The following is a 27,999-nucleotide window of genomic DNA, read 5'->3' on the forward strand; positions in this document are numbered from 1 at the left end:
AAGAATGGTACATACATGCATACATACATAATAACAATTTTTTAACACAGACACCAGGGTCGATGTATTTTGTGTTTTACACATTGTGTAGTGGTTAGAGCATAAATTTCTTCTTATTTGGTTTTGCTTATTATTATTATTATTATTATTATTATTATTATTATTATTCTGAGCTGTGTTTGTACTCTGTCATAAATCATGTTTTATTTAAATATCATTATACAGCAGAGGAATCAACAGTGTAAAAATGCTCAATTAATGTAAATAAAGTTGCTGTATTATACATCACACAGCAGTTTGCCAACGATTTTTAATTCATGAATGAACATGTACTTTTTATCCATTTATAGTTATATTTAATTGATTTTAATATCCATATGTTAGCTCATGGGCGGCACGGTGGTGTAGTGGTTAGCGCCGTCGCCTCACAGCAAGAAAGTCCGGGTTCAAGCCCCTTAGCCAGCGAGGGCCTTTCTGTGTGGAGTTTGCATGTTCTCCCCGTGTCCACGTGGGTTTCCTCCGGGTGCTCCGGTTTCCCCCACAGTCCAAAGACATGCAGGTTAGGTTAACTGGTGACTCTAAATTGACTGTAGGTGTGAATGTGAGTGTGAATGGTTGTCTGTGTCTATGTGTCAGCCCTGTGATGACCTGGCGACTTGTCCAGGGTGTACCCCGCCTTTCGCCCGTAGTCAGCTGGGATAGGCTCCAGCTTGCCTGCGACCCTGTAGAACAAGATAAAGCGGCTAGAGATAATGAGATGAGATGTTAGCTCATGTTATTACTTACATTATAGCAATGATAAACAGCAGTTCCATATTAATCTATGTTTGAAAACCCAGCTTCACCACATAAACCATTATACATAGAAAATTAATCTACATTTTGATTGACAAATTCAGCAGTGCTGTAGAACAGTAACAAGACCTTGAATGACGACATAGCTCACTCCAGCCCAGTCTAGTCCAGAAGGAACAATCTAAAGTGCAATAAGTGTTGCAAGCTATATACACTATATACAAGCTATATACATGCTAGGAATACCGACCTCTTTGCCAGAAAGAATCCAAAATGGTGAGGAATTGACTGAGAAAAAGCTATTTTTGTTGAACTACTCATTAAGGCTTAATTAGTCCATAACTTCATTCATAATTGTCATTAAGAAAATCTGGGTAGAAGTTATATGCACCCTAGGTACCCCTACCTTCATGCCAGAAAGAATCAAAATCGGTGAAGAGTTGAAGGAGAAGTGATTTGTGTGGAAACTGCTCATTAGGGATTGATTAATTACTCCATATCTTCATTATTAATTGCAATTATGCAAATTTGGGTAGAAGTTATATGCACCCCAGGAAGACCTACCTTCCTGCCAAAAAGAATAAAAATCGGTGAAGAATTGAGAGAGAAGAAGCGATTTTCGTGAAACGTGGACAATGGCAGATGGAAAACAGCCAACACATGATGGCATAAATTCAACAGCTGTCGGCCGGAAGAGATAATAATAATAATAATAATAATAATAATAATCTTCTTTTGGTCTTCTTTTTCTTTTGGTGTTCGCCACAGCGGATAATGTCCCTCCATCTCCTCCTGTCCTCTGTATCTTTTTCTGTCCCACCAACCATCCTCATGTCCTCCTTCACCACATCCATAAATCTCATCTTTATGCTTCCTCTTTTCCTTCTACCTGGCAACTCCATCTCCAGCATTCTTTTCCCAACGTACCCTGGATCTCTGCCTGTACTGTATGTGTCCAAACCATCTCAATCTCGCCTCTCTCATTGTCTCCACTATACCAAAATAATAATAATAATAATAATATTTTTTATTACTAGTATTGTTTTTAAGCTATTAGGTGCCAGTTCAGATGTCTAAATTTAGAAACCCTACCTTCTAAGACACTAGGCAGCAGGAATGCTATTCCCCTCAATTTGGGACACACCCTCTTGCTCATACCTAAGCCATGCCTAGTTTTACATATTACCCTGCCTGTGAGCACACAGGTCCCCTCTGGTCCTTTAAGTGCTGTTTACCCGAGGAAAGGCATGGACAGTGTGTCAGAGCCTGGTGCTTTTTAAATAGAGTAGAAACTTCAGTCTTCCTGGAGAACATCAGAAACCCTGAACCATGAGGACCATGAGGACGGAGTGGAGAAACATCACAGTGCATGGCACAGTGCATGGCAACTTGTCACAGGTATACATCCTGTACTTTTATTAGCTATGATCTTCAGTTTGACATAAGTCTTGTTTGTACTGGTTGTGTGATTTGATTGCAATGTTCAGAAGGATAGCCTTTAAAAATATGCTGCTTACTGTATAAATACTCCTTTGTCTGACAGAACTTGACTGGATGGCTTAATCAGGCACATTTGCATTCATCAGTGCAGGAACTCATAATCTCTTCATCTCCTCCACTGTTTTTTTTTCCTCCTTTTGATATGATTTCCTGTTCCACAGCATGTTTTGGAAACTCTAAGTCATGGCATATTTTCTTATCTCGGTCAAACAACCGTGCATGGACGTGCTCTCTTCTTCTCAAAGATTTTTTTTTTTTGCTTCATATTAACCCCTTCTTTTGGCAGGGTAACTGAGTTATTGCTCCTGCTCACCCTTGTAGTCTGTTATTTCATCACAGCAGGATGATGAGGTGTTTTGTGTGATGAAACCTACCAGGGTTGCACAACTTATTGCTTGGTAATCATATAGGGATCCTCGCCTGCATGATTCTGAGATATTATGCAAAGCTGCCATTTTTAAACAAGCCTTTTTGAATGATCATTTAACACTTTGTTGAATATAAAATTTCAGACAAAACAGTGCAGTAACTAATGTACAGTGGTGCTTGAAAGTTTGTGAACCCTTTAGAATTTTCTAAATTTCTCCATAAATATGACCTAAAACATCATCAGATTTTCACACAAGTCCTAAAAGTAGATAAAGAGAACCCAGTTAAACTAATGAGACAAAAATATTATACTTGGTAAATTATTTATTGAGGAAAATGATCCAATATTACATATCTGTGAGTGGCAAAAGTATGTGAACCTTTGCTTTCAGTATCTGGTGTGACCCCCTTGTGCAGCAATAACTGCAACTAAACGTTTGCGGTAACTGTTGATCAGTCCTGCACACCAGCTTGGAGGAATTTTAGCCCGTTCCTCCGTACAGAACAGATTCAACTCTGGAATGTTGGTGGGTTTCCTCACATGAACTGTTCACTTCAGGTCCTTCCACAACATTTTGATTGGATTAAGGTCAGGACCTTGACTTGGCCATTCCAAAACATTAATTTTATTCTTCTTTAACCATTCTTTGGTAGAATGACTTGTGTGCTTAGGGTCACTGTCTTGCTGCATGACCCACCTTCTCTTGAGATTCAGTTCATGGACAGATTCACTGGTATAATTCAGAATTCATTGTTCCATCAATGATGGCAAGCCATCCTGGCCCAGATGCAGCAAAACAGGCCCAAACCATGATACTACCACCACCGTGTTTCACAGATGGGATAAGGTTCTTATGCTGGAATGCAGTGTTTTCCTTTCTCCAAACATAACGCTTCTCATTTAAACCAGAAAATTCTATTTTGGTCTCATCCGTCCACAAAAAAATTTTTGCAATAGCCTTCTGGCTGGTCCACATGATCTTTAGCAAACTGCAGACAAGCAGCAAAGTTCTTTTTGGAGAGCAGTGGCTTTCTCCTTGCAGCCCTGCCATGCAGACCATTGTTGTTCAGTGTTCTCCTGATGGTGAACTCATAAAGATTAGCCAATGCATGAGAGGCCTTCAGTTGCTTAGAAGTTCCCCTGGGGTCCTTTGTGACCTGGCCGACTATTACATGCCTTGCTCTTGGAGTGATCTTTGTTGGTCGACCACTCATGGGGAGGGTAACAATGGTCTTGAATTTCCTCCATTTGTACACAATCTGTCTGACTGTGGATTGATGGAGTCCAAACTCTTTAGAGATGGTTTTGTAACCTTTTCCAGCCTGATGAGCATCAACAACGCTTTTTCTGAGGTCCTCAGAAATCTCCTTTGTTTGTGCCATGATACACTTCCACAAACATGTGTTGTGAAAATCAGACTTCGATAGATCCCTATTCTTTAAATAAAACAGGGTGCCAACTCACACCTGATTGTCATCCCATTGATTGAAAACAGCTGACTCTAATTTCACCTTCAAATTAACTGCTAATCCTAGAGGTTCACATACTTTTGCCACTCACAGATATGTAATATGGGTGGCATGGTGGTGTAGTGGTTAGCGCTGTTGCCTCACAGCAAGAAGGTCCGGGTTCGAGCCCCGTGGCCGGCAAGGGCCTTTCTGTGCGGAGTTTGCATGTTCTCCCCGTGTCCGCGTGGGTTTCCTCCGGGTGCTCCGGTTTCCCCCACAGTCCAAAGACATGCAGGTTAGGTTAACTGGTGACTCTAAATTGACCGTAGGTGTGAATGTGAGTGTGAATGGTTGTCTGTGTCTATGTGTCAGCCCTGCGATGACCTGGCGACTTGTCCAGGGTGTACCCCGCCTTTCGCCCGTAGTCAGCTGGGATAGGCTCCAGCTTGCCTGCGACCCTGTAGAACAGGATAAAGCGGCTAGAGATAATGAGATGAGATATGTAATATTGGATCATTTTCCTCAATAAATAAATGACCAAGTATAATATTTTTGTCTCATTTGTTTAACTGGGTTCTTTTTATCTACTTTTAGGACTTGTGTAAAAATCTGATGATGTTTTAGGTCATATTTATGCAGAAATATAGAACATTCTAAAAGGTTCACAAACTTTCAAGCACCACTGTACCTGTAACTAATGTACAGCACTGTGAGTACTGGGCAAAAGTCTTAGTCTTATGCAAAGAAATGCTGTGGAGCAATGATGGCTTCAGTATAGTCCCTACATTTAAAATATACTAAGAGCAGTCAACTAATCAATGGAGCAAAGTCAGTACTTGGTGCGATCACACTTTGCTTTAAAAAGATAGTAGTATCTGGTCCAAGTAGTGCAGCTTGATAAGGAAATGAGCTGCAAGGTTAAGCTGGTAGCAAAACCCAGTTTGGAAATCTGTAATGTTTTTGTACTGACTCGATAATGCATTAGTCATAATATAAAAATCTTAACAGTTTGTGCAAAAAAAAAAAAATAGAATGCCTAAGACTTTTGCACAGTACTGTACGCTTTCAGCAGTGGGGTTTAAGAGCCAAAATGCAACTTGACGTATAGTATTGGTATTATTTTCTACACCATGTACACGCATTTTCTTTTGGTATCATACTGCTGAATTTGTACAGGCGTTACAAAAATGTTTAAAGTTATTCATTTGGCAGAGGTAAACTGTGAGAATTTAATCCATTGATGGAGAGTTTGAGAGGGAAACAGCTTGCTCAAGAACCATAACCACTGAAAGTATGTTGAATGGATGGATAGATAGATGAAATGGATGAATAAATAAGCATTGCAGCTTCACTTCTCCAGGATCCCTGGTTCAACCCTGAGCTTTTGTTGAGTTTTGCATGTTCTCCTTGTATCCACAGAGTTTATTTCAGGTTTCCTTGCACCTTCGAAAAACATGCCATTGGATTGTCTGTTCTACTGTATTCTATCTACATTCACTGGATATGACCAATCACTCACACTGATTGGCTACTCTACTACAAGGATATCAGCTCATATACTGTGAGTAGAGAAAAACAAAATGACATGTGCGTATAGAGGACCATAAAGTCTATCTAATTAACAGTTATTCCACTCAGTCTCGTCATACATGGCTTATAGTCAATTCGCCGCTATGCACCTTGTCGGCTATCAGCTCGTATAGTACGACTCGATTTCATGGAATAACTGTTAATTAGATAGACTTTATGGTCCCCTATACGCACATGTACACATAGAGTAGAATGAAATCTTTTCTGTGAATATCCTAGCTTCTTAGGAGTCTGGGATCAGAGCACAGGGTCAGGCATGCTAACGGTTAATAGCTTTTTGCTCAAAGGTCTCAACTTGGCATTGGTGGGGCTTGAAGTTCTGATCAGTAGCCCAGAGACTTAAATGCTAAGCGTCTGCTGTCCCAGGACAGTTATAACAATTGTAAGGTAAATGAGTGGAAGTGGATTCAAATGCAGAATATTTTTAATGAAGAATGTGAAAAAACAAAGACATGAATCAAACAAGATGGAAAACATGAACCAGAGAAAAACCATAATGTGGAGGAAGAAGACAAAAGCAAGACAAAGAACTAAACAAAGACTTGGGGTTAAATAATAATAATCATTATGTATAAACATAGAACAGGTGAGTTTGTAGTGAAGTCCTGTGACAGGTACATGTCACATTCACGAGCTGATGGGAAACATAGTCTTTGGTGTCCATGTCACTTGGCCAAGAAGTGCACTCTGGGAAGTGCAGTCTGGAAACATGGACACCACTTTTTGGTGCTGACGTGACACCAATAAATCTCATCTCATCTCGTTATCTCTAGCCGCTTTATCCTTCTACAGGGTCGCAGGCAAGCTGGAGCCTATCCCAGCTGACTACGGGTGAAAGGCGGGGTACACCCTGGACAAGTCGCCAGGTCATCACAGGGCTGACACACAGACAACCATTCACACTCACATTCACACCTACGGTCAATTTAGAGTCACCAGTTAACCTAACCTGCATGTCTTTGGACTGTGGGGGAAACCGGAGCACCTGGAGGAAACCCACGCGGACACGGGGAGAACATGCAAACTCCGCACAGAAAGGCCCTCGCCGACCACGGGGCTCGAACCCGGACCTTCTTGCTGTGAGGCGACAGCGCTAACCACTACACCACCGTGCCACCCTACACCAATAAATATTATTAATATTTAAAATACCCAGCCACTGGGGTTGCACACACCAGTGTGCATACTTAATGCTGGTCCCAAGCCTGAATAGATTCAGGAGGGTTTCGTCAGGAAGGGCAGCTGGTGTGTAAAAAAAAAAAAAACTATCCTAAATTAAATATGCTGATCTGGATGGTCTACTGTGGCAACCCCTAATGGGAGTAGCCAGAAGAAGAAGAAGAAGAAAAGAAGAATATTTAAAATTGTAATATTTACTTCTTGAGCTATGTTATGAACCAATTATTTCATGAATGTTTTAATCAACAATTCACAATATAGATAATATTAAAATACATGTTTATGTCTTTAACATGTTATACGCTGCCATCTTCAGCTTTGGACCAAGAGCATCAAGCCAAAACTTTATTTTCTGCCTTTCCTCCTTATTATTTCCTCCGAGCATGTATAGCATATTTGACAATAAAGTTGACTTGACTTATTAGGGGTCCCAGCAGCAAAGACGCTAGAACTGTATTCTTTCTGTAATTATTTGTATTTTTCTCGTTCTTATTTTATTATTTTGTTATTTAACATGTTTGTTTGTTTAATTTGTTTTATGTTTTGTCTCATCTCATTATCTCTAGCCGCTTTATCTTGTTCTACAGGGTCGCAGGCAAGCTGGAGCCTATCCCAGCTGACTACGGGCGAAAGGCGGGGTACACCCTGGACAAGTCGCCAGGTCATCACAGGGCTGACACATAGACACAGACAACCATTCACACTCACATTCACACCTACGCTCAATTTAGAGTCACCAGTTAACCTAACCTGCATGTCTTTGGACTGTGGGGGAAACCGGAGCACCCGGAGGAAACCCATGCGGACACGGGGAGAACATGCAAACTCCGCACAGAAAGCCCCTCGCCGGCCACGGAGCTCTTACTTTATTATTATTATTATTATTATTATTATTATTATTATTATCACTTATACACCCATTTCCTTCTGGGTCTCAACCAGAGACCTAAGGTCAGAAATGGTGCCATGACATTTTTCTTTGAAGTGAAATTGGGTGACATTACAGACATATACAGATTTTGCACAGATAAAGCCCTTCGTAAGGTATGAGCTGTACTTGTGAGAACTATTTGTATTTCTTTAAGACTTGGGTTGCCAGTGATATTTCCTATGAATTTATCAGATCATTTTTTAATTAATCCAAAAGCCTCAACTACAACTGGAATTATTATTGTCTTCATATGGCACATTTTTGTAATTTCTATTTCAAGCTCCTTGTATTTCGATAGCTTTTTGAACACTTTTAATGCGGCATTGAAATCTGCGCAAACTGCCATGTCAATCAGAATGCATTTTCTGTTTTTGTAGTCTTTAATCATGATATCTGGCCAATTAGCATCGATTCTGTCTGTATGGATTGTAAAATCCCATAAAATGGTGACAGGTCCTGTATCTGGGATCAGTGACCAATTATTTTTGCAATATCTTTCCTGTAAAACTTGCAGATTTTCCAGTGCAGATATTGCCCCGTTCAAGTATTGTAGTCGAGTCACTAAACTTCGAGTCTGAGTCCAGTCTCGAGTCCCCAGTGTTCAAGTCCGAGTCAAGTCCAAGCCATTAAAAAAAATTTCGAGTTGAGTCCACTATTGATCCAAGTCAAGTCTGAGAACAAAACTCCAACCACACCATTTGATGGTGGCTGTTTGTTTTAGCGCCATTAACATTAGTTTGTTCTGTCAGAGACGGTTGGGAGACGGATGTAAGTGCAGAAGGTGTGTTTATTAATACAAGTGAAGATGGTAAACAATCCAGAACGGCAGGCAAAATCGTAAAACAGTGAAACAGGCAATAGGTCAAGCGAGGCACAAACAGGCTATTGTCGACTCGGCAGAATCAAAGACGAGAAACGGGAAATCAGGGATCAGGACAACAAACAAGGAAATAAGGCTGGGTAATGTGTCAGCAACGCAACTCAATACTTCGCAAAGTAAGTGTGTTTTCACAGATTTTATATCGCCACGCTGATTGCGCCTTAATCCTGTGCAGGTGCGAGTCATTTATGGCGTGAGAGAGTCCACTTGGCGTCCACACTGTCCAGAGCACGCCTGAGTCTATCTGATGCATGCAGGTGTGACACTCTTGCACGAAATTATTACAAAAATTAATGTAGATATAAATATCTTATGCCAAATTCTTATGGCATTGTCAGTAAACCCACTGAAACTGTCCAAACTACAAACATGGACACCGTGGCCTACACTCCCCAGAACTCACAGCGCCCTCTGTCTCCTGATTATTGAACTCAGCTGTCACTCATCATTCCAATTAGGCCCCCTGCCTATATAAACCTCTCTCTCACATCACTCCATTGCGAAGTATTGTTCTGCCTATATCAGTTCATACCAAGCCTCGTTGGTTTCTGACTGACTCAAGGTCTTCTGACTCTTGCTTCTCCATTTTCTGTTTTCGCTCTTTGTCTTTCCCCCTTAACGTTGTTTGCCGATTGCCTGACCCTCTCTAGTTCTACGACTCTGATTCTCATCTCTCGTTTTGGCTCTGTTAATGTTTGCTCCTCGTCACTCTTCTGCGCATACATTCGTAAGTGCCTGCACCATGACAGGCATGTTAGAAAAAATAAAGAAAAAATCTGAATCCTCGTCTCCAATTTACGAGTCCGAATGCAGTTAACGCACGAGTCCAAGTCCGAGTCATCAGTGCTCAAGTCCAAGTCGAGTCACGAGTCCTTAAAATTAGGGCACGAGTCGGACTTGAGTACTTGTCAAGTGTATGTGAGCATCAGGGTTTCCCACACTTGAAAGGGAAGGACTTGGACACAGGATTCCACTCTTCTTGTATTTTATTGGTTTTCAGTGGAACTGACGTTAGAATCAGAAGTAGAATCAGAGGTAGAATCAGAAGTAGAAGCTAGAAGCTTGGAGCTTGAAGCCGAAGCTAGAAGGTGAAAAACCTTTAAAACATACAAACATAAAATAAATGTATGAATAAATGCCTGTTTTTCTACAACAAAGCATGTATGAATAAATGCTTGTTTTTCTATAACAAAACCCAAGTTAATTAGGCAACAATATATAAATATTTATGTATAAGGTAAATTAGGTATATTTTAACCATTTTTAATAATTCAGGTAATATGTTGCTGAACAAATATAAATGAACAGAAAAACAGTTTTAAACTAAGAACCATTTTAACCATTAGCCCTTTCACAGGCAGTTTGTTCACTTTAACTGAAGATCTTTTACTACACGCCACTGATAAAGAAAGTTTAAATCATTAAACCAATCACAGGTAAGGAACAAACATTTCTCATGCCCACGGATTACTGCGAGCGCAGCGTTTGCATATAAATAAGTTCAGTGGGTTTACCGGTAGCCTTTTTTGTCCTTTTTTCCCTGATGTGCTGTAAAGTTTGTGTTAGTAGCGAAGTTCTCTTTGCAACTGCTGCGCTGCTGCTTCATTACAAACTGAATGTCAATTCTGCCCATCATTCTAGAACGACCGCTGCCCTGCTAACTAGCGTTGTGATTGGCTGCCCTGCTAACTAGCGTTGTGATTGGCTGCCTGTTCAGCGCAGCGTGCGTGCGCTGGTAGCGCAGCGATTCAGCGTAGCAGGAAGTGGCGGAGGCAGCTGTCAATCATGTGAGCCTGCGTTCAGGCACTCCTTGTGGCAGGTCGCCGCAACACCTCCCACTCGATCTTGGTGTGGCGCGACACGGGAAGATCGCACCCATCAGGCGAGCTGGTCTCTGCTGACTTGTTCCTCCACTGGGAGGAGGACAATGAGGCGTCGCACATCCCGATGCAGTGTGGTACCCTGTGGGTCCCAGGACTTTTCGGTTGGCTTTGGAGTCTTCACCTGAGCACGTCCACCTAGGGGGACTTTCACATGGACACAGGGAGTCTGCATTCACGCTGACCACTCTTGCAAGCTTGAATTGCCCCCTCAGTGCGTTTTGGTCGCAGAGCCACACTATGTCTCCAACGGCAACATTCCTTTTTGCAGTGTGCCACTTGCTGCGGATGAACAGGTTCGGACCTGCAAGTTGGCTCCAGGACCTCCAGAAGCGGCTAACTTGTGTTTGCATTTCTCGCAGTCTCTTGAAGGGGTAGGTGGTGTAGTCTACTGTTTTGAAGTCTCCAGTTTGTGTGGCTCGGCCAAACAACAGTGCATTTGGGGTTACGTAGTTGATGCGGTCCTCTTTGAAGGCCTGTATCCACCCTCCACACATCAGGATTCCAGTTACTTGATCTTTGTATACAACAAGCCTGTCAGTAGTTGTATTTGGGAAATTCACACCTTCTTGCGCTGCCAGACATAGTTTCAGGAACACGTTTTTCCTTTCGCTGACAGTGATGACGCCAGATGAAGGTATTACCTCCCACTTTGCTTCATCTCCCCTCTTGGCATGCAAGAACTTCTTAGCCGCCCTCCAAATCCATGCAACCGTCCCGACCAGCCGTCTTAGACTGCTGAAGCACCTTTCGTCCAATAGATTTTGGACTGCTGCTCCTGTTGGTGGCGGGTTTCTGGACTTGGATTGTGCTTCGTCCTGGACTGCAATTGGGCTGTGTGTCTTCAGCTGACTTCGGGTGAGTACAGCAGTGAATGTTTTCTTCTCCATTTTTGTGATGTTGTCTCTTGCCTGTGCAGCAACATCTTTCGCTGACTTTTTTGGCCACTCACTCTCAGGAAGCTGAAGGAACTGCGGACCTGACTGCCACTTGGATTTCTCGATTAGGTCATCAGGACTGGCCCCTCGGGTGATAATATCTGCAATGTTCTCGGCACCTGGAATCCACCACCAATCTCGGATGTCAGTGCTGCTCTGGATCTCACCAACTCTGTTTGCATAGAAGGTTTGGTATCCATAACTTTCACGCTGTATGGCACCCAAGATGGTCTGGCTGTCGACTAGATGATACCACCTCTTGACCTCGATTCGGCAGTGCTTTTGGAAGTGATTCTTCAGCCGTGCTGCAAAGACTGCTCCGCACATTTCTGCTTTCACAGGGTCACCTTTATGGTCAAGGGGGGTTTGTTCTCTCACTTGTTCTTTCAACAAGTCCTGGCCGAGGCGCATTTTCTTCCTCTTCTTGGAGAAGTTCACTGCAACCATGACATGTAACTTGTCATCGTCGACGGTGTAGCCGAGGCCCAGGGCTTTGTTATCCTCTTCGGTGAGTTGGTTTGGCAGGATCATGGTGTTTGACTCGATCTTCTCACCTCTCGACTTGCTCCTCCCACTTTGATCCGAGTAGATCCAGGGCTTCATGAAGAACCCTCCTGCTTGAAGGATCTGCTCAATGTTGGATGTGAGGCATTTCAGGTGGTCGAGGTTGTTGTGGGAAGTCAATATGTCATCGACGTAGGCATCCTCTTCGAGGACACGTCTCTCTTCTTTGAAGTGGTTGAATGAAGGCAGGCTGGCGGTCTCTCGCATGGCAACTTGGGCTATGCAACCAGCAGGTTTGTCTCCAATGACAGCTGCAGTGCGCATGGATCTTGCGAAGTGAGTCTTGGAGGTGTGGGCCGTTAAGGTGACTTCTTCAAAGAGGTCCGGGTGTGTGCCTCCAATGGTCTTGCCAAGCGGGCCGTCCCAGAGCACCAAGTCACCGACGGAACGAACCTTCTGGGGTACCAGCTGCCCTTCTTTGTGGCTGATGAGGAGTTGGATCTCCTTTGGTCTTGCCAGATCTTCCAGGGAGATGTCTGAGAAGATTTTCTGCAGTTTTTTCGCCGGGACATGTCTGTGGACTTCCGCTATTTTGTCAAGTCCATAGCAGATGAGTTGGTGTGCTTTGAGTGTCCCTCTTGGGGTGCTGACTTGTATCTTCAGCAAATAACGCTTGGTTGCAACAGACACCTTCATCCCTCCAACGCCATGAACCACCAGTGTAACGTCTTCACTTCTCAGGTTCAACTTGCTTGCAGCTTTGTGCGTTATGTAGTTTGTGTCTGATGCCAGGTCGATGAGGGTCCCGACACTCTGTCCGTCATTAGCAGTGACATTGAGCAGCATTAGGATGACTGGGTACTCGGTGAGGCAGTGTTCATCTAGAAGACCTCTCTCAGCAGCACTGGAGTTGAATGCCCTGGACGCTATGTTGCAGAAGGCATCTCGACACTGTTGTGCCAGCTCTGGTGTGAGTTTGGAGAGGAACTGCTCCTGGGTTTCAGTGAGTCTTCTGCCCTCAGCCCTCACTGGACTGAACTTGGGTGTTCTTTGGGACTGGGGTCTGGTAACTGGACAGAGGAGGAAGTGGTGTTGATCTTTGCATTCTGGATTCCCGCACAGGTAAGTGGTTTTCTTGCAGCCTTCACCAGTGTGGACTTCGAGGCATCTTTTGCAGGCACCGAGTTGTTGTGCTGCATCCCTCTTCTCCGATGGCTTTAGGTCGGTTCTAAACTTTCTGCAGAAGTACAGTTTTCTTCTGTGCTTTGGGTCACCACAGACGATGCAGCCTGCTGCGTCACCGTTGGATGACACTGCCGGACTGTTGGTTGCTTTTGTTCTGGCTTGCTTCAGGAACTTGGTCTTGTCCTTGGCAGGTTCAACGCCATCTTTCAGTTGGTCAAGTTGCTCATATATGGCTTCCTGTGACTTTAGATAAGCCAGCAGCTTGTCAAAGCGGTTGTGATGGTCCACAGCGTTACTCATGTTAGCAGCATAGGTGAGCCAGTCTTTCTTTAAAGTTTCTGGAAGCTTGCCCTCAATGGATTTGGTCACAATGGGGTTCTTTATGGCCTCGGCATTGTCCAGTTCATTTAAGTCGTAGAGAGCTTTTTCCACTGTTTGGATGAGCTCGATGACTCTTCTCGGCTGGCCGGCTTTGACTGCAGGAGTTGCTTGTAGATCTTCAATGATCTCGAGAGCAATGTTGGCTTGGTTCCCAAACCGGTTATCCAGGACTCTGAAGATTTCGTTTGAGGAGCTGTAGGTCGACAGGTGTAGGTTTCCGGCCACCTTTTCATCGATGCTTTCGAGCAGCTGGAATTTCTTGACCTCTCTAGACCCTGTCGGTTCACCCTGCTTCTGTAGAGCTTCCCACTCCTTCTTCCACCTGTAGTAACTTCGCTGGTTGCCAGCAAACTTTGGAAGGGCTGTGGCTTTCAGTTTTATTGCTGGCACTGGAGCTGTACGGTGGACAGTGGGCTCTTCAGATTCTGTCTTGATCTTTGCAGCTTTGATGAAGGTGGCCTTGCGCGACACCAGCTGGGGAAGTTGCACTTCGAGCTCTGTCATGCGGTGATCAAAGTCTCTTTGTTCTGCAGCGGGAGCCCAGCGGTTCCAGTCACGGTGCGCTTCTTTGGCCTTCAGCACCAACATCTCAAAGTGCTTCAGCATGAACTCATATGCCTCCAGAGTCACGTCGAGCTGGGCAGAGGAGACATTCTTGCAGTCAGCTTCAGCGATGTATAGAGCAAGGGGCAGCTCTTTCTCCCCATACGATTCCCAGAGTGTTTGTTGAATTAGGAGCTTTGCTTCTTTAGTCCTCTGCTTACAGTATGCCTCTATCTTCTCCAGGTCGGCTTTCTTCTCGGCGCCCAGGTCCTCTACAGCGGCTGCGGCTGCTTCTGCCATGTAAGCGGCCTCAATCTCTTCGTTCGCCTCCATGAGTCTCGAGCTTTCTGCTGTAAGCTTGTTGAAGTTTTGCTTTAGCTCCTCCACAGTCATCTCTGAGTGTGTTCTCGCAATGCAGTTAGCAAGACGGGAGAAAAGTCTTTTGGCTGTGGTTCGCTCTGTTTTCAGTTCTTCTAATGACTTCGCCATTTCGTTTCTTTTTCCAGATGACTTCTAGCTTTATCCTCCAGGCCCCCAGGTGAAGTGTCTTCCCTTTCTGTTGGGTTGTGGCACGAGTGGAGTCTTGCTTCTTGGTCACTGGTTTTGGTTTGATGCACTGGTGCAGCGGTGATTCACTGGCAGTTGTCTGGCAGTCGTCAGTTTCCACTGGTGCATCGGTTTTTCACTGTCAAGTGTATGTGAGCATCAGGGTTTCCCACACTTGAAAGGGAAGGACTTGGACACAGGATTCCACTCTTCTTGTATTTTATTGGTTTTCAGTGGAACTGACGTTAGAATCAGAAGTAGAATCAGAGGTAGAATCAGAAGTAGAAGCTAGAAGCTTGGAGCTTGAAGCCGAAGCTAGAAGGTGAAAAACCTTTAAAACATACAAACATAAAATAAATGTATGAATAAATGCCTGTTTTTCTACAACAAAGCATGTATGAATAAATGCTTGTTTTTCTATAACAAAACCCAAGTTAATTAGGCAACAATATATAAATATTTATGTATAAGGTAAATTAGGTATATTTTAACCATTTTTAATAATTCAGGTAATATGTTGCTGAACAAATATAAATGAACAGAAAAACAGTTTTAAACTAAGAACCATTTTAACCATTAGCCCTTTCACAGGCAGTTTGTTCACTTTAACTGAAGATCTTTTACTACACGCCACTGATAAAGAAAGTTTAAATCATTAAACCAATCACAGGTAAGGAACAAACATTTCTCATGCCCACGGATTACTGCGAGCGCAGCGTTTGCATATAAATAAGTTCAGTGGGTTTACCGGTAGCCTTTTTTGTCCTTTTTTCCCTGATGTGCTGTAAAGTTTGTGTTAGTAGCGAAGTTCTCTTTGCAACTGCTGCGCTGCTGCTTCATTACAAACTGAATGTCAATTCTGCCCATCATTCTAGAACGACCGCTGCCCTGCTAACTAGCGTTGTGATTGGCTGCCCTGCTAACTAGCGTTGTGATTGGCTGCCTGTTCAGCGCAGCGTGCGTGCGCTGGTAGCGCAGCGATTCAGCGTAGCAGGAAGTGGCGGAGGCAGCTGTCAATCATGTGAGCCTGCGTTCAGGCACTCCTTGTGGCAGGTCGCCGCAACAGTACTACAAGCCTGCCCCATTCTATCATGCCGTGTGTTGTATTCAGTAGATGCTAATATTGTACATCCTGAGACAAGGTGGTCTATTGTTTCTGAATATTCATTGCAGATTCCACATTTGGGGTCAACTCCATTCTTCATCATGTTTGCTTGATCATTTCTGAGTAATAAGCATTGGTCTTGTGCAGCCAGTATAAACCCTTGTTTCCTCCATTTAAAACCAATGCGGGATGTAAACTTTGCGTATTTTATTGATATACATTAACATTAGATCTGCATTTACAGCAGACAGCAGATGCCCTTACTCAGAGTCTCTGTTAAAACCACATCTTTATGCTAGTTCATGAGGTCAGGGACAAAGAATCCCATCAGTCTAAAAACTCCTGAGGAAGATTAGTAGGCCATCGCATGAAAAGATAACACAAGACTCATTCTGTCTACTGTATTTACATGTGTTTATGAGCTGTTACATGGCAGAGTATTTGTTGGTGAATCACTGGTGATTAGAATGACAATGAGGTTGAGTAGTGTCATGATTTAATCAGTGGGAAATCCTTTTCAGTAGAAACAAGATTGCTGTCAACATTAAATAACTTGCATTCATTTTGTAGGACGTACAGTAGTTCACTTAAACAGTAATCACGAGAGAGAGAGAGAGAGAGAGAGAGAGAGAGAGAGAGAGAGAAACGAACCTCCCTAAGAAAGTATGTGTGAAATGTGATGCTATGTGGGCTGGACCTGACTTGACTGGCTTTATCTGAGTTTGTTTGACATTAATGATTCTGCTTTATTGTTCTGTCATCTTCTCGTGTGTGTGTGTGTGTGTGTGTGTGTGTGTGTGTGTGTGTGTGTGTGTGTGTGTGTGTGTCAGGTCATCCCTCCTGCCCCCGCATGGCTTCCCCTTACTTCACACAGAAACGGTAAAAACATTCACCAGTCTGAATTTTTTAAAATTCCTCAGTCATGATAATTATCACGATACCATTTATCCTTTATTCATGACTATCATGTTTTATTCAAGATTGCTTTATCGTCAGTGTATAAGATACACAATGAAATTAAATTACAAAATGGTCCTCAGATACACACACACACACACACACACACACACACATATATATAAAGATTACAGATTTACCTAAAAGATTCAAGATTTACAAATGTACAGACATTCACATAACGTCTGCTTGAGAAAAGTAACTGAGCACTTGTGAAGCATACTGCACTTGGTAATAGATAAATGGATAAATAAACATAATATAAATATAGTTATTATACGTACAAGACACTTTTTCGATGGAATAAAACATGTTCTATTCTCTTCTAGCGGGTTTCATTCATTTGGTTTGATAGCATGCAATATTGTTAGCATATCGCTTATCCTACATGTATTACATCACTCTACCCAATGGAGAACGAGTGTTGAATATGGTTTACAATATTGCACAGTTGTCAAGACAACATGACGTCACACATCAGAGACATAAAACTTCCACGCTAGCGAGCGACTGTGACAATTTGTAAACAAACATGGCCGCCAGGTTTGCGTTGTTAAATACGGAAGATTTTGAGAGAATTTTGAAAGCGAAAGACGCATTGAACACCCAAAAGTAATGTGTATGTATTATAATAATAATAATAATAATAATAATAATAATAATATTGGCTGGCTTTTTTTCGTGGTATATCAGATATATTCCATTCAGCTACTCGTCTTCGACTCGTTCAATATCATGTTTAGCTGAATGAAATATATCTGATATACCACGAAAAAAAAGCCAGCCAATATTACTTAAATATTGCGCAAAATGTGGGTAGATTGACATGTTATTGATTGTGGTGTGTGTGTGTGAGACTTCAGGGCAGAGTTCAGTGTGGTGATAGATTTGGGATAGAAACTGTTTTTGAATCTTGTGGTGCGTGCTTTGAAAGATCTGTAACGTTTGCAAAAAACAAGATACAAAAACAGTTTCTATCCCAAATCTATATCATATGTTATATTTACCACACACAATGTTTTTTTTTTCAGTTTTAGTTTTGTATCACTCATGTATTTTATTTTCTCGATTTTATATATATATATATATATATATATATATATATATATATATATATATATATATACAGTACCAGTCAAAAGTTTGGAAACACCTTCAAATTCGATGTTTTTTCTTTATTTTAATTAACTAAAAGACACTTCGTGTCTTAAAGTAACGACTGACTGTTATTTCTCTTTACTTAGTTGAGTGGTTCTTGTCATAATATGGATTACTACAGTTGTAGAACAGGGCTATTTACTGTATTTTTATTATTTACTCTTTACTGGTTGATGGTGTCAAATGCATTAAAAAGGCAAAAAAATCCATTTTTGACAAGACATACCTGTTAATTGAGAAGCATTCCAGGTGACTACCTCATGAAGCTGGTTCAGATAATACCAATAGTGTGCAAAGCTGTTATCAAGGTAAATAGTGACGACTTTGAAGAGTCTAAAAGATGAAACGTTGTTGTTTTTAACACTTTTTTGTTTACCATATATGTTATTTCATAGTTTTGATAAGTTCAGTATTGTTCTACAATGTAGGAAAAAAAATAAAAACATTTAATTTAAAGGTGTTTCCAAACTTTTGACTGGTACTGTATATATATAATTTTGCTCTAACATCTATATCTATTTGTTTTATTTTAACAGGTTCGGTGGTGGCATCTCCGGCTCCGATCACTGAGAGACCCATACACCACGGGCTCTTACCAGGTAAAACTCATGCTCTCACCTTCAGAGTCTATTTTTAACAGTTATTCCATGAAATCGAGTCGTACATGAGCCGATACGCGCCTCGTCGGCTATAAGCCATGCATGATGAGATTGAGTGGAATAACTTTTATTCTATCCACATTCACTGGATTTTGAGAAACAGAGCATTTTTATTTTTATTTTTTGCAAATTTGATAAATAAAAACTTTATACAAAACGTCCGACAAAATCATTTCCGCTTAGAATGTAAACAAACCGGCGAAATGACAGGAGCAATTTGTGAAAAATGCTTTAATAATAATTCTTGAAAAATAAAAAATGATACGTTCTTACCATCAAATACTTTTTTCCATATTTTGTTGCTTTTTTTGTATTTTTTGGGGTTTTGTTTTCAAGTAGAGTTTTTATTTCATCATCGGTTGGTTCAGCAACACGGTCCGCCATTTTCTTTTTCTTCTTCTTTAGAGTTTTTTGGTGGTTGGCAAACCAACTTAAAGGTGCATTACTGCCACCAACTTGGCTGGAGTGTGGAACAGGCGATATTGGGGGTGAAAAAATCTATATTCTTATCTCAATATCTCTAGCCGCTTTATCCTGTTCTACAGGGTCGCAGGCAAGCCGGAGCCTATCCCAGCTGACTACGGGCGAGAGGCAGGGTACACCCTGGACAAGTCGCCAGGTCATCACAGGGCTGACACATAAACACAGACAACCATTCACACTCACAGCTACGGTCAATTTAGAGTCACCAGTTAACCTAACCTGCATGTCTTTGGACTGTGGGGGAAACCGGAGCACCTGGAGGAAACCCACGCGGACAACATGCAAACTCCGCACAGAAAGGCCCTCGCCGGCCACGGGGCTCGAACCCGGACCTTCTTGCTGTGAGGCGACAGTGCTAACCACTACACCACCGTGCCGCCCCTTAGCTATTTCTGTTTCTTTTAAATACTTGATAGTGATATCGCTAACATGATGTGCGCCGCCATTTTGTTTTTCTCTACTCACAATATATGAGCTGATATCCTAGTAGAATAGCCAATCAGAGAGCATGATTGCTTATTTCCAGTGAATACGGACAGAATAAAAAGGGAAATTTCCTCACTGTCTCTGATACGCTGGTCTTACTTGAATTCTTGAGACAAATGCAGTCTTTCTAATGCGTTATTGTTTCGAGAATGAGTAACAGCTCATTCCTGGCGGACTCTCCACATAAACTGGCTTTAAAAAAAGTGTGTAGTTGTTGATGTTGAAATTTTCTGTAAGAAGATGGCGCATTTATGGAAGGAGTCTCCAGTGTCAGCGCTTTGCAAAAGTCCGAGCTAAAGCTGAAACTTTAGGTTTTCCACCAATAGAAAGTCTTTAGGACAGAGGACATTTGCAGTTTCTTGGTAACAAGATAAGCTACACTTTGTTCCATCTTTTCAACTATAAACAGATAAAACTTGTGATGCCATCCTTTACTGTGGTGTAAAAGGAATGAAACACTTCAGACATGCTAGTCCAGGAAAAGAATCAGTGTTGGCATGGTATCAAAACATTCTGTCGTGTTTTATTCCTTCACAGCATTCTAGTCACAAGATCGTACTGTATTTAGTGCTTGTGTTTGTGTGTGTGAGAGAAAGACTGCTGGGTATCGGTTCGCAATCTACATATACACTCACCGGCCACTTTATTAGGAATACCCACAACAACCACCTGCTGTTTGATGCAGTTCTCTAATCAGCCGATCCCTTGACAGCAGTACAATGCATCAAATCACGCAGATACAAATCAAGAGCTTCAGTTAATATTCACTCGCATCAAACATCAGAATGGGAAAAATTGTGATCTCAAAGTGTGACTTCGTTTCACTGTGGCATGGGTGTTGGTTTGAGCCAGATGGACTGGTTTGAGTATTTCAGAAACTGCTGATCTCCTGGGGTTTTCACACACAAACAACAGTCTCACAAGTTTACACAGAATGGTGTGAAAAACAAAGAACATCGAGTGAGTGAGCAACATTTCTGTGGGTGGAAACACCTGAGAGTTCAGAGGAAAATGGACAGATTGGTTCGAGCTTTTTGGCCAGGAAGGATATAGTAACTCATATAATCACTCTTTACAACCGTGGTGAACAGAAAAGCAACTCAGCATGCATCAGCAGAAGAGCACATTGGGTTCCAGTCCTGCTGCCAAGAACAGGAATCTTAGAATCAAGAACAAGTTCCGATTAAAGTAGCCGGCAAGTGTCCATGTTGTGATTTTGTGCGGTGAATGTTGCTGTTTAGCAAAAGAACAGAATCCATGACCGTTCAGAGTAGGCCAGTGTAATTTTACTTGTTCTGAGATGTTTCTGAGTAATTTACCAACACATCTGAGGAAAACGTTGATATTCTTGACATAACGCAGTCACGGCGTCTTTACATTGTCCAGATAAATGCACATCTATGTGCTCGATGATTTAGTCCTCAGCTAGTTGATTGTGATTTGATTCTGTTTCAGCTTGCAGACTTTTTCAGGGTCAGAGGGATACATGTACATTGGCAATGTTTATACCTAACCAAGCCAATTTCAGGTTAAATGTTTGCAAAGGCTCAGGTTAAAAGTGTGGCCGACACCAGTGTGCTGGATTTAGTTTCAAACAAAAAATATTCAAATCCCATAAACGGTGAGATTGTTTTTGTTTTACCAAACTAATAAAGATTTGGAGGGAGTTTAGACACTCCGAGTTACAGTTTTAATTGACAGATAATATTCTTTATGTAGGTGGCATGATGGTGCAGTGGTTAGCACTGTTGCGTCACAGCAAGAAGGTTCTGGGTTCAAATCTCGTCATTGACTCAGGCCTTTCTTTCTGTGTGGAGTTTGTATGTTCTCCTCATGAAGGTTTCCCTCTGGGTGCTCCAGTTTCCTCACACAGTTCAAAAACATGCAGATTTGGTCAACTGGCTACTCTAAATTGTCTGTGAGACTGAATGTCTGTCTGTTTGTGTTAGCCCCATGATAGATTGGCGACCTGTCCAGGATGTACCCCGCCTCACCCCCAACGTCAGCTGGGATTGCCTCCCAGTTACAATGAACATCGTTTTTCCCCATCACTCTGTGTTTGTTGATCGTAGGTCAATGACTTCTCTCTGACCTCTGATAATCAGTTGCTTTTTTTCTCCTTTCTGTTCTAGCAATGCACTTTAACAAAGATACAAGTCTTTTAGTGGTGGTTTTTGAGTCTAATATTACCAGTCTAACAGGTACCACACATTTAATGTAACTCCCATCCTGGCTTTCGTTCCGATTCAGTAGCGGAGGTCACGGAGGCTTTTCCGCTGCTGTGTATTATCATCTGTCATATTGCCTTTGAAACGTTTGAACGGTATGAACAATGAAGCATGAGGAGCGTTTGTCTTTTCTTAGCTTTGGCATTGTGTTCTTAAGATCAGACAGTGGAACGTTTCACTCAGACGTTCACACATTTCTAATGAGCTCTTTGGAGCAGGATGTGGAAACAGAAGTGTTGCTACTGGTCTTTTTCAAGTGTTCCAGAAGATGATAGATCATCCATTTTTGGTCTGGAAGATCATAGCATCTTTATATTGATGAGAGAGAGACAGAGATTAAATGAATTTATATGTAATTATTTTTTATTGTTGCATATTAGTGCACTTAAATATTGGCACAATTGAATGCACTTGAAGACAAGTTTCAGTAAAGTATCTGACAGGCTGCAAAAATAACACTGCTGAAATAATAAATCCATGTATATCTGCTGTAATTAATAATAATTTGCTTCACAGAATATTTCTTACACAAAAAAGTTGTATAAAATCTGACTTTACTTCCTTTAATTGAAAAATATTCCATCGGTGTTGTAGCAATATAACAAAGTATTTGCAGAATACACCAGAATATTCTTCTTATTAAAACCAAAAGAATGATAATGTTCTGGGAATACCCTGCTATCCTAAAATTAGCTGGTTTAAAAAAGACAAAAATGTTATTGCTAGGCAAATGGGAGATTTGAAAACTAAACATAAGCCAGTTAAGGAGTCGTCGAAGCCATCAAGAATGTCCATATTTTCTGTCGATGTTTTAGTAAATTACTAAGAAAACATTCTTTGGTGATGATCTAGCTAGCTAGCACAAAGCTAATATATCACTTATGCAGAAAATGTAAAAGCATAGTATCAATGAAAACAAAGAAAATCTGTCAGGAATAGCAAGATTTTCCTCAAATGTGTTAATAAATTACAAAATAAAAAGCATCACATGCCTAAAATTCTAAAAACTTTACCCTCAAACCAAATTTTCATGGGATCTGTTGACTCAGAGTTGAAGCTATATTATAAGGTCAAGTTGATCAAATTCCTTATAGGACAAAATAAATTTTTTCATAGGGAGCAACACTGTTACTTAGCAACGACCAAATATTGAGAGACTGACCAAAAGCTAACTAATGAATGAGGCTGATTTAGCCAGCTAGCATAAAGCCATTAAGTTGTTTATCCAGTCATTGTGAATGCACATTGTCGACGAAAACAAAACAGTTCTGTCAGGAATATCAACATTTTCCTCAGATGTGTTGGTAAATGACTAAATAAAACATTAAATACTCAAATAACATTTCAATTACACTTAGCATTGCCCTCAAACTGAATTTCTGTAGGGCGTGCCTTATTAAACAGAGCTAACATTGGGTCACAACTTGAGAACTCTGAGTTGAATCTGTATTACAACCTCAAATTAACCATATTTACTACATTTAAATGGTGAATACGATTTTTGCTTGCCAGCTGACAAATAAGGACAGTGAGCAAAAGCAAGCTAATGAATGAAGCTGTGATTTAGTCTGCTAGCATGTAGACAGCACTTCAGTTACAGTGGTGCTTGAAAGTTTGTGAACCCTTTAGATTTTTCTAGATTTCTGCATAAATATGACCTAAAACATCATCAGATTTTCACACAAGTCCTAAAAGTAGATAAAGAGAACCCAGTTAAACAAATGAGACAAAAATATTATACTTGGTCAATTGTTTATTGAGGAAAATGATCCAATATTACATATCTGTGAGTGGCAAAAGTATGTGAACCTTTGCTTTCAGTATCTGGTGTGACCCCCTTGTGCAGCAATAACTGCAACTAAACGTTTGCGGTAACTGTTGATCAGTCCTGCACACCGGCTTGGAGGAATTTTAGCCCGTTCCTCCATACAGAACAGCTTCAACTCTGGGATGTTGGTGGGTTTCCTCACATGAACTGCTCGCTTCAGGTCCTTCCTCAATATTTCGAGTGGATTAAGGTCAGGACTTTGATTTGGCCATTCCAAAACATTAACTTTATTCTTCTTTAGCCATTCTTTGGTAGAACGGTTTGTGTGCTTAGGGTCGTTGTCTTGCTGCATGACCCACCTTCTCTTGAGATTCAGTTCATGGACAGATGTCCTGACATTTTCCTTTAGAATTCGCTGGTATAATTCAGAATTCATTGTTCCATCAATGATGGCAAGTCGTCCTGGCCCAGATGCAGCAAAACAGGCCCAAAACAATGATACTACCACCACCATGTTTCACAGATGGGATAAGGTTCTTATGCTGGAATGCAGTGTTTTCCTTTCTCCAAACATAACACTTCTCATTTAAATCAAAAAGTTGTATTTTGGTCTCATCCGTCCACAAAACATTTTTCTAATAGCCTTCTGGCTGGTCCACGTGATCTTTAGCAAACTGCAGACAAGCAGCAATGTTCTTTTTGGAGAGCAGTGGCTTTCTCCTTGCAACCCTGCCATGCACACCATTGTTGTTCAGTGTTCTCCTCATGGTGGACTCATGAACATTAACATTAGCTAATGTGAGAGAAGCCTTCAGTTGCTTAGAAGTTCCCCTGGGGTCCTTTGTGACCTCGCCGACTATTACACGCCTTGCTCTTGGAGTGATCTTTGTTGGTCAACCACTCCTGGGGAGGGGAACAATGGTCTTGAATTTCCTCCATTTGTACACAATCTGTCTGACTGTGGATTGGTGGAGTCCAAACTCTTTAGAGATGGTTTTGTAACCTTTTCCAGCCTGATGAGCATCAGCAACGCTTTTTCTGAGGTCCTCAGAAATCTTCTTTGTGCCATGATGCACTTCCACAAACATGTGTTGTGAAAATCAGACTTTGATAGATCCCTGTTCTTTAAATAAAACAGGGTGCCCACTCACACCTGATTGTCATCCCATTGATTAAAAACACCTGACTCTATTTTCACCTTCAAATTAACTCTAAAATGTTATAACTAAAAAAAATAAAATGACACTAATTCAACATAGCATTTACCTCAAACTGAAGCAAAAGGATCTGCCTGGTTAATACTGGATTACCAATTGGAAACTTTAAAGTGAATCATATTTTCTTTCAAGGATTTTAATAGGACCACAACTGTGAGCAAATCTCGGTAATGTCTGAGCCTGAAGTCTTAGCTGGCTAATTAGCACATTCCAGACAACATAATGTAAAGCCACAATGTTAATGGAAATGAAACAAATCCACCATTTTCCTCAGATGTGTTGGTAAATTACTAACGAGAACACTGTAAACTAGAAAGGCACTCGGTAGAGTACATACCGTCGCCAAGCCACATATTCTGATTTGCATCAAAATCAAATCAATTGTTCCTTGGCCCATGGCTCACCTTTCATCAAAATTTAAATTAAAATTCGTTCACTACTTTTTCAGTGACATTGGGAACAGCAAAACTAGAAGGGTACTCGGTAGAGTGCATATCTCCACCAAGCCACAAATTATCATCATCAAAATCAAATCACTCGACCCTAGGATGTCCACCAAATTTCACCCAAATCTGTTCACTATTTTTTTTTTTTAGTTATGTTGGGAAAAGACAAAAAATACTAGATCCACATACACTCTCAGAAAATAAAGTACATTACTGTACCTTTAGGTGTACAATGGCTTGTCACTGGAGCAGTACCCTCTAAGGTACTTATCTGTACCCTTTATATACCTTTTTGGACCTAAAAAGGTACACATAGTTGCCTTAAAGTACAATAATGAGTTCTGGGGGTACATTGGTGTAGCTTGTACCTTGGGGACAGAAATGGACTCCTACTGTACCCCTATTTCCGACAATCTGGATTTGCACTAAAATCTAATCAATTGTTCCTTGGCCCATGAATCACCTTTCCTCCAAATTTCATCAAAATCCGTTCAATACTTTTTGAGTTATGTTGGGAACAGGCAAACAAACAGACAAAGACTAAAACATAACGTCCCCCAACAAGTTGGCAGAGGTAATAAACTTGGCACTGCCCTCAAACAGAACTGCAACGGGCTACACCACATTGGAAAACATCAACACTGTGTGACAAGTCATCGGAAATTTTTTTGCTTCTGAGGTAGTGAATTAGCGTCATTCGTTAGCAACTTTCTGTTTGCCGTCCATATTTCGTCGTTATGTACAACAACTTTAATCGCAGGTGTCACATTGTCTTTCATTCAAACACACTGTTACTTTATTTAGTGTGAGAAATAATAAGGAAGTGTAGTGAAGGAGATGAATAGAAAGGGGGAAAAACAACAATAATAACACCACCTACACTTTCTGTAAGTGCCAGTTTGGGGAAAAAGACCAGTTTGGGAGGAAATGTACGTGTAAACCGAGAGAACAGAAATAGGTGTAGGTGACAAGTGTTTTATTTCTATCCTGCTTACAATTTACAGGTCCCAGCACGTTCCCAACATCATGACTGGAATGTTTTCCCATCTTTCTTTCCTTTGCTTTGTCATGACGCAGTTGTGTCACTGTGCACTTTTATATCTTAGAAATATGTTATATCTGGCATGTTGTACTGTATGTGCAACTTCTCCATGACATGCACAAACCTGCACAGAAGAAAAGTATCACACTGTCGCTGAGGTCATTACCGACTGAACTTGTCATGTGTGTGGGGAAAAAAAACTTTCACAACGCCTATGTTTCATGTTACAGCACGTCAGAGAGTTGTGATTTTCCATAATGTTTGTTACAAGCAGAACAGGAATGTGTGCCAAATTTATTCTACTTATGGTCTGAACTCATGCATTACTATCCATACAGCGGTTAGTTCTAATTTCCCAAATGTGATCACATGCTGCAAACCAACAACAACAAGATCAGAAGATCAGAAAAAGCTTTATTGCCAAGTAATTGTTGCAAATATAAGGAATTTGGCTTGGAGTTAAGGTGCTTAATAAATAAATGCTAAATAAAGACCGTCTGTTCTAATAAAGGAGCTACATAAAAACAGTGTATTCTAAGATAATAAGAAATAAGTAAACAAGATAAAAAAAATAAGATAAAATAACTAAACAACTGTGCAAATAAGGTAAACAGTAAGATAAAATAAACAATGTGCAAATCAGGTAGACAACTGGGGCAGAGTAAATGGGGTCACTGGTCTTGTTTATTGAGGTGGAGGGGCAGAGTGGGTCAGGAGTCTGAGGTATGGTACTGGCGGGGGGGCAAAGTAAGTGGGGGGTCACTAGTCATGTTTCTGAGGTCAGCAGCAATAGGAAAGAAACTGTTTCTGTGGCGTGAGGTTTTGGTCTTGATGGACTGCAGCCTCCTGCCGGAGGGAAGGGTAAATAATGGGTAAATAACAACAGAAACACAGTTGTGCATCAGATTTTCATTAAGAACAGCATTATCATGAAGAACAGCACTTGAGGTCCTCAAGTGAAGGCGGGCTGCAACCGATCACCTTCTCTGCCGAGTGAATGATACCCTGCAGTCTACCCTTGTCCCTAAATGGGTAAACAACAACAGTAACACAGTTGTGCATGAAATTATCATTAAGAACATCATTAATTAGTGTGGGTGGGGTTTTTTGTGTGTGTGTCTGTTCATTCCCAGGTATGATAGCTGCAGTGATTTTCATCATCTTGCTCCTGGCTCTCTACACTGTCCTCTGGAAATGCATGGTGTCTCCACCCAAAAGGTGAAAAAAGAAAGAAAAGTTTTCTTATAACTGAGTTCATACCTCTACGTACAGCTTTATGTGTCTTAATTTGAACAGCATTCATCTGAAATGTCCTGTCGGCTTTTTTTTTTTTACTCTCATCTCTTTCCCAGGGGGAAAAGGAAACGGATCTTAAAGGGGGCTAGTGCAACAGCATGACCTCGCCAGTGTCAGGCTTTTCCAGGAGCTGTATTTTTATGAGCAGACATTTTTTGTCATGAACAGATGTTCTTGACATGGCTGTGTAAAAAGGATGAACTGCACCATTCTGTGGAACAAAGGTTCTTGGGGGGGGGAACTGTGCTGTGATCACCACTAGATAGCAGTACTGTGTATGTTTTGGTAGCATTCCCTGGCCTCTAGGATCTCATCTCATCTCATTATCTCTCATCTCATCTCATCTCATTATCTCTAGCCGCTTTATCCTTCTACAGGGTCGCAGGCAAGCTGGAGCCTATCCCAGCTGACTACGGGCGAAAGGCGGGGTACACCCTGGACAAGTCGCCAGGTCATCACAGGGCTGACACATAGACACAGACAA

At 41.4% G+C, this 27,999-nt stretch overlaps 1 protein-coding gene across 1 annotated transcript; it reads left to right on the forward strand.

Annotated features, from left to right (window-relative positions):
* Positions 1–1,980: 1,980 nt before the first annotated feature.
* Positions 1,981–27,938, forward strand: sb:cb288 (uncharacterized). Its single transcript, XM_060931293.1, has 5 exons — positions 1,981–2,193; positions 16,606–16,654; positions 18,427–18,489; positions 27,353–27,437; positions 27,572–27,938. Exons 1-5 carry the CDS (start codon positions 2,125–2,127, stop codon positions 27,615–27,617), a joined length of 312 nt encoding a protein of 103 aa, XP_060787276.1. The 5' UTR covers positions 1,981–2,124; the 3' UTR covers positions 27,618–27,938.
* The last annotated feature ends 61 nt before the right edge of the window (positions 27,939–27,999 follow it).

Source organism: Neoarius graeffei, chromosome 10 (assembly GCF_027579695.1).
Source record: "Neoarius graeffei isolate fNeoGra1 chromosome 10, fNeoGra1.pri, whole genome shotgun sequence".
NCBI lineage: Eukaryota > Metazoa > Chordata > Actinopteri > Siluriformes > Ariidae > Neoarius > Neoarius graeffei.

Excerpts from the sequence above, each read along its gene's own strand:
- sb:cb288 (XM_060931293.1), top strand. The coding sequence starts at position 2,125 with ATGAGGACCATGAGGACGGAGTGGAGAAACATCACAGTGCATGGCACA. Across the intron at positions 2,194-16,605 it reads TGCATGGCAACTTGTCACAG|GTCATCCCTCCTGCCCCCGC; the intron begins GTATACATCCTG and ends TGTGTGTGTCAG. Across the intron at positions 18,490-27,352 it reads ACACCACGGGCTCTTACCAG|GTATGATAGCTGCAGTGATT; the intron begins GTAAAACTCATG and ends GTTCATTCCCAG.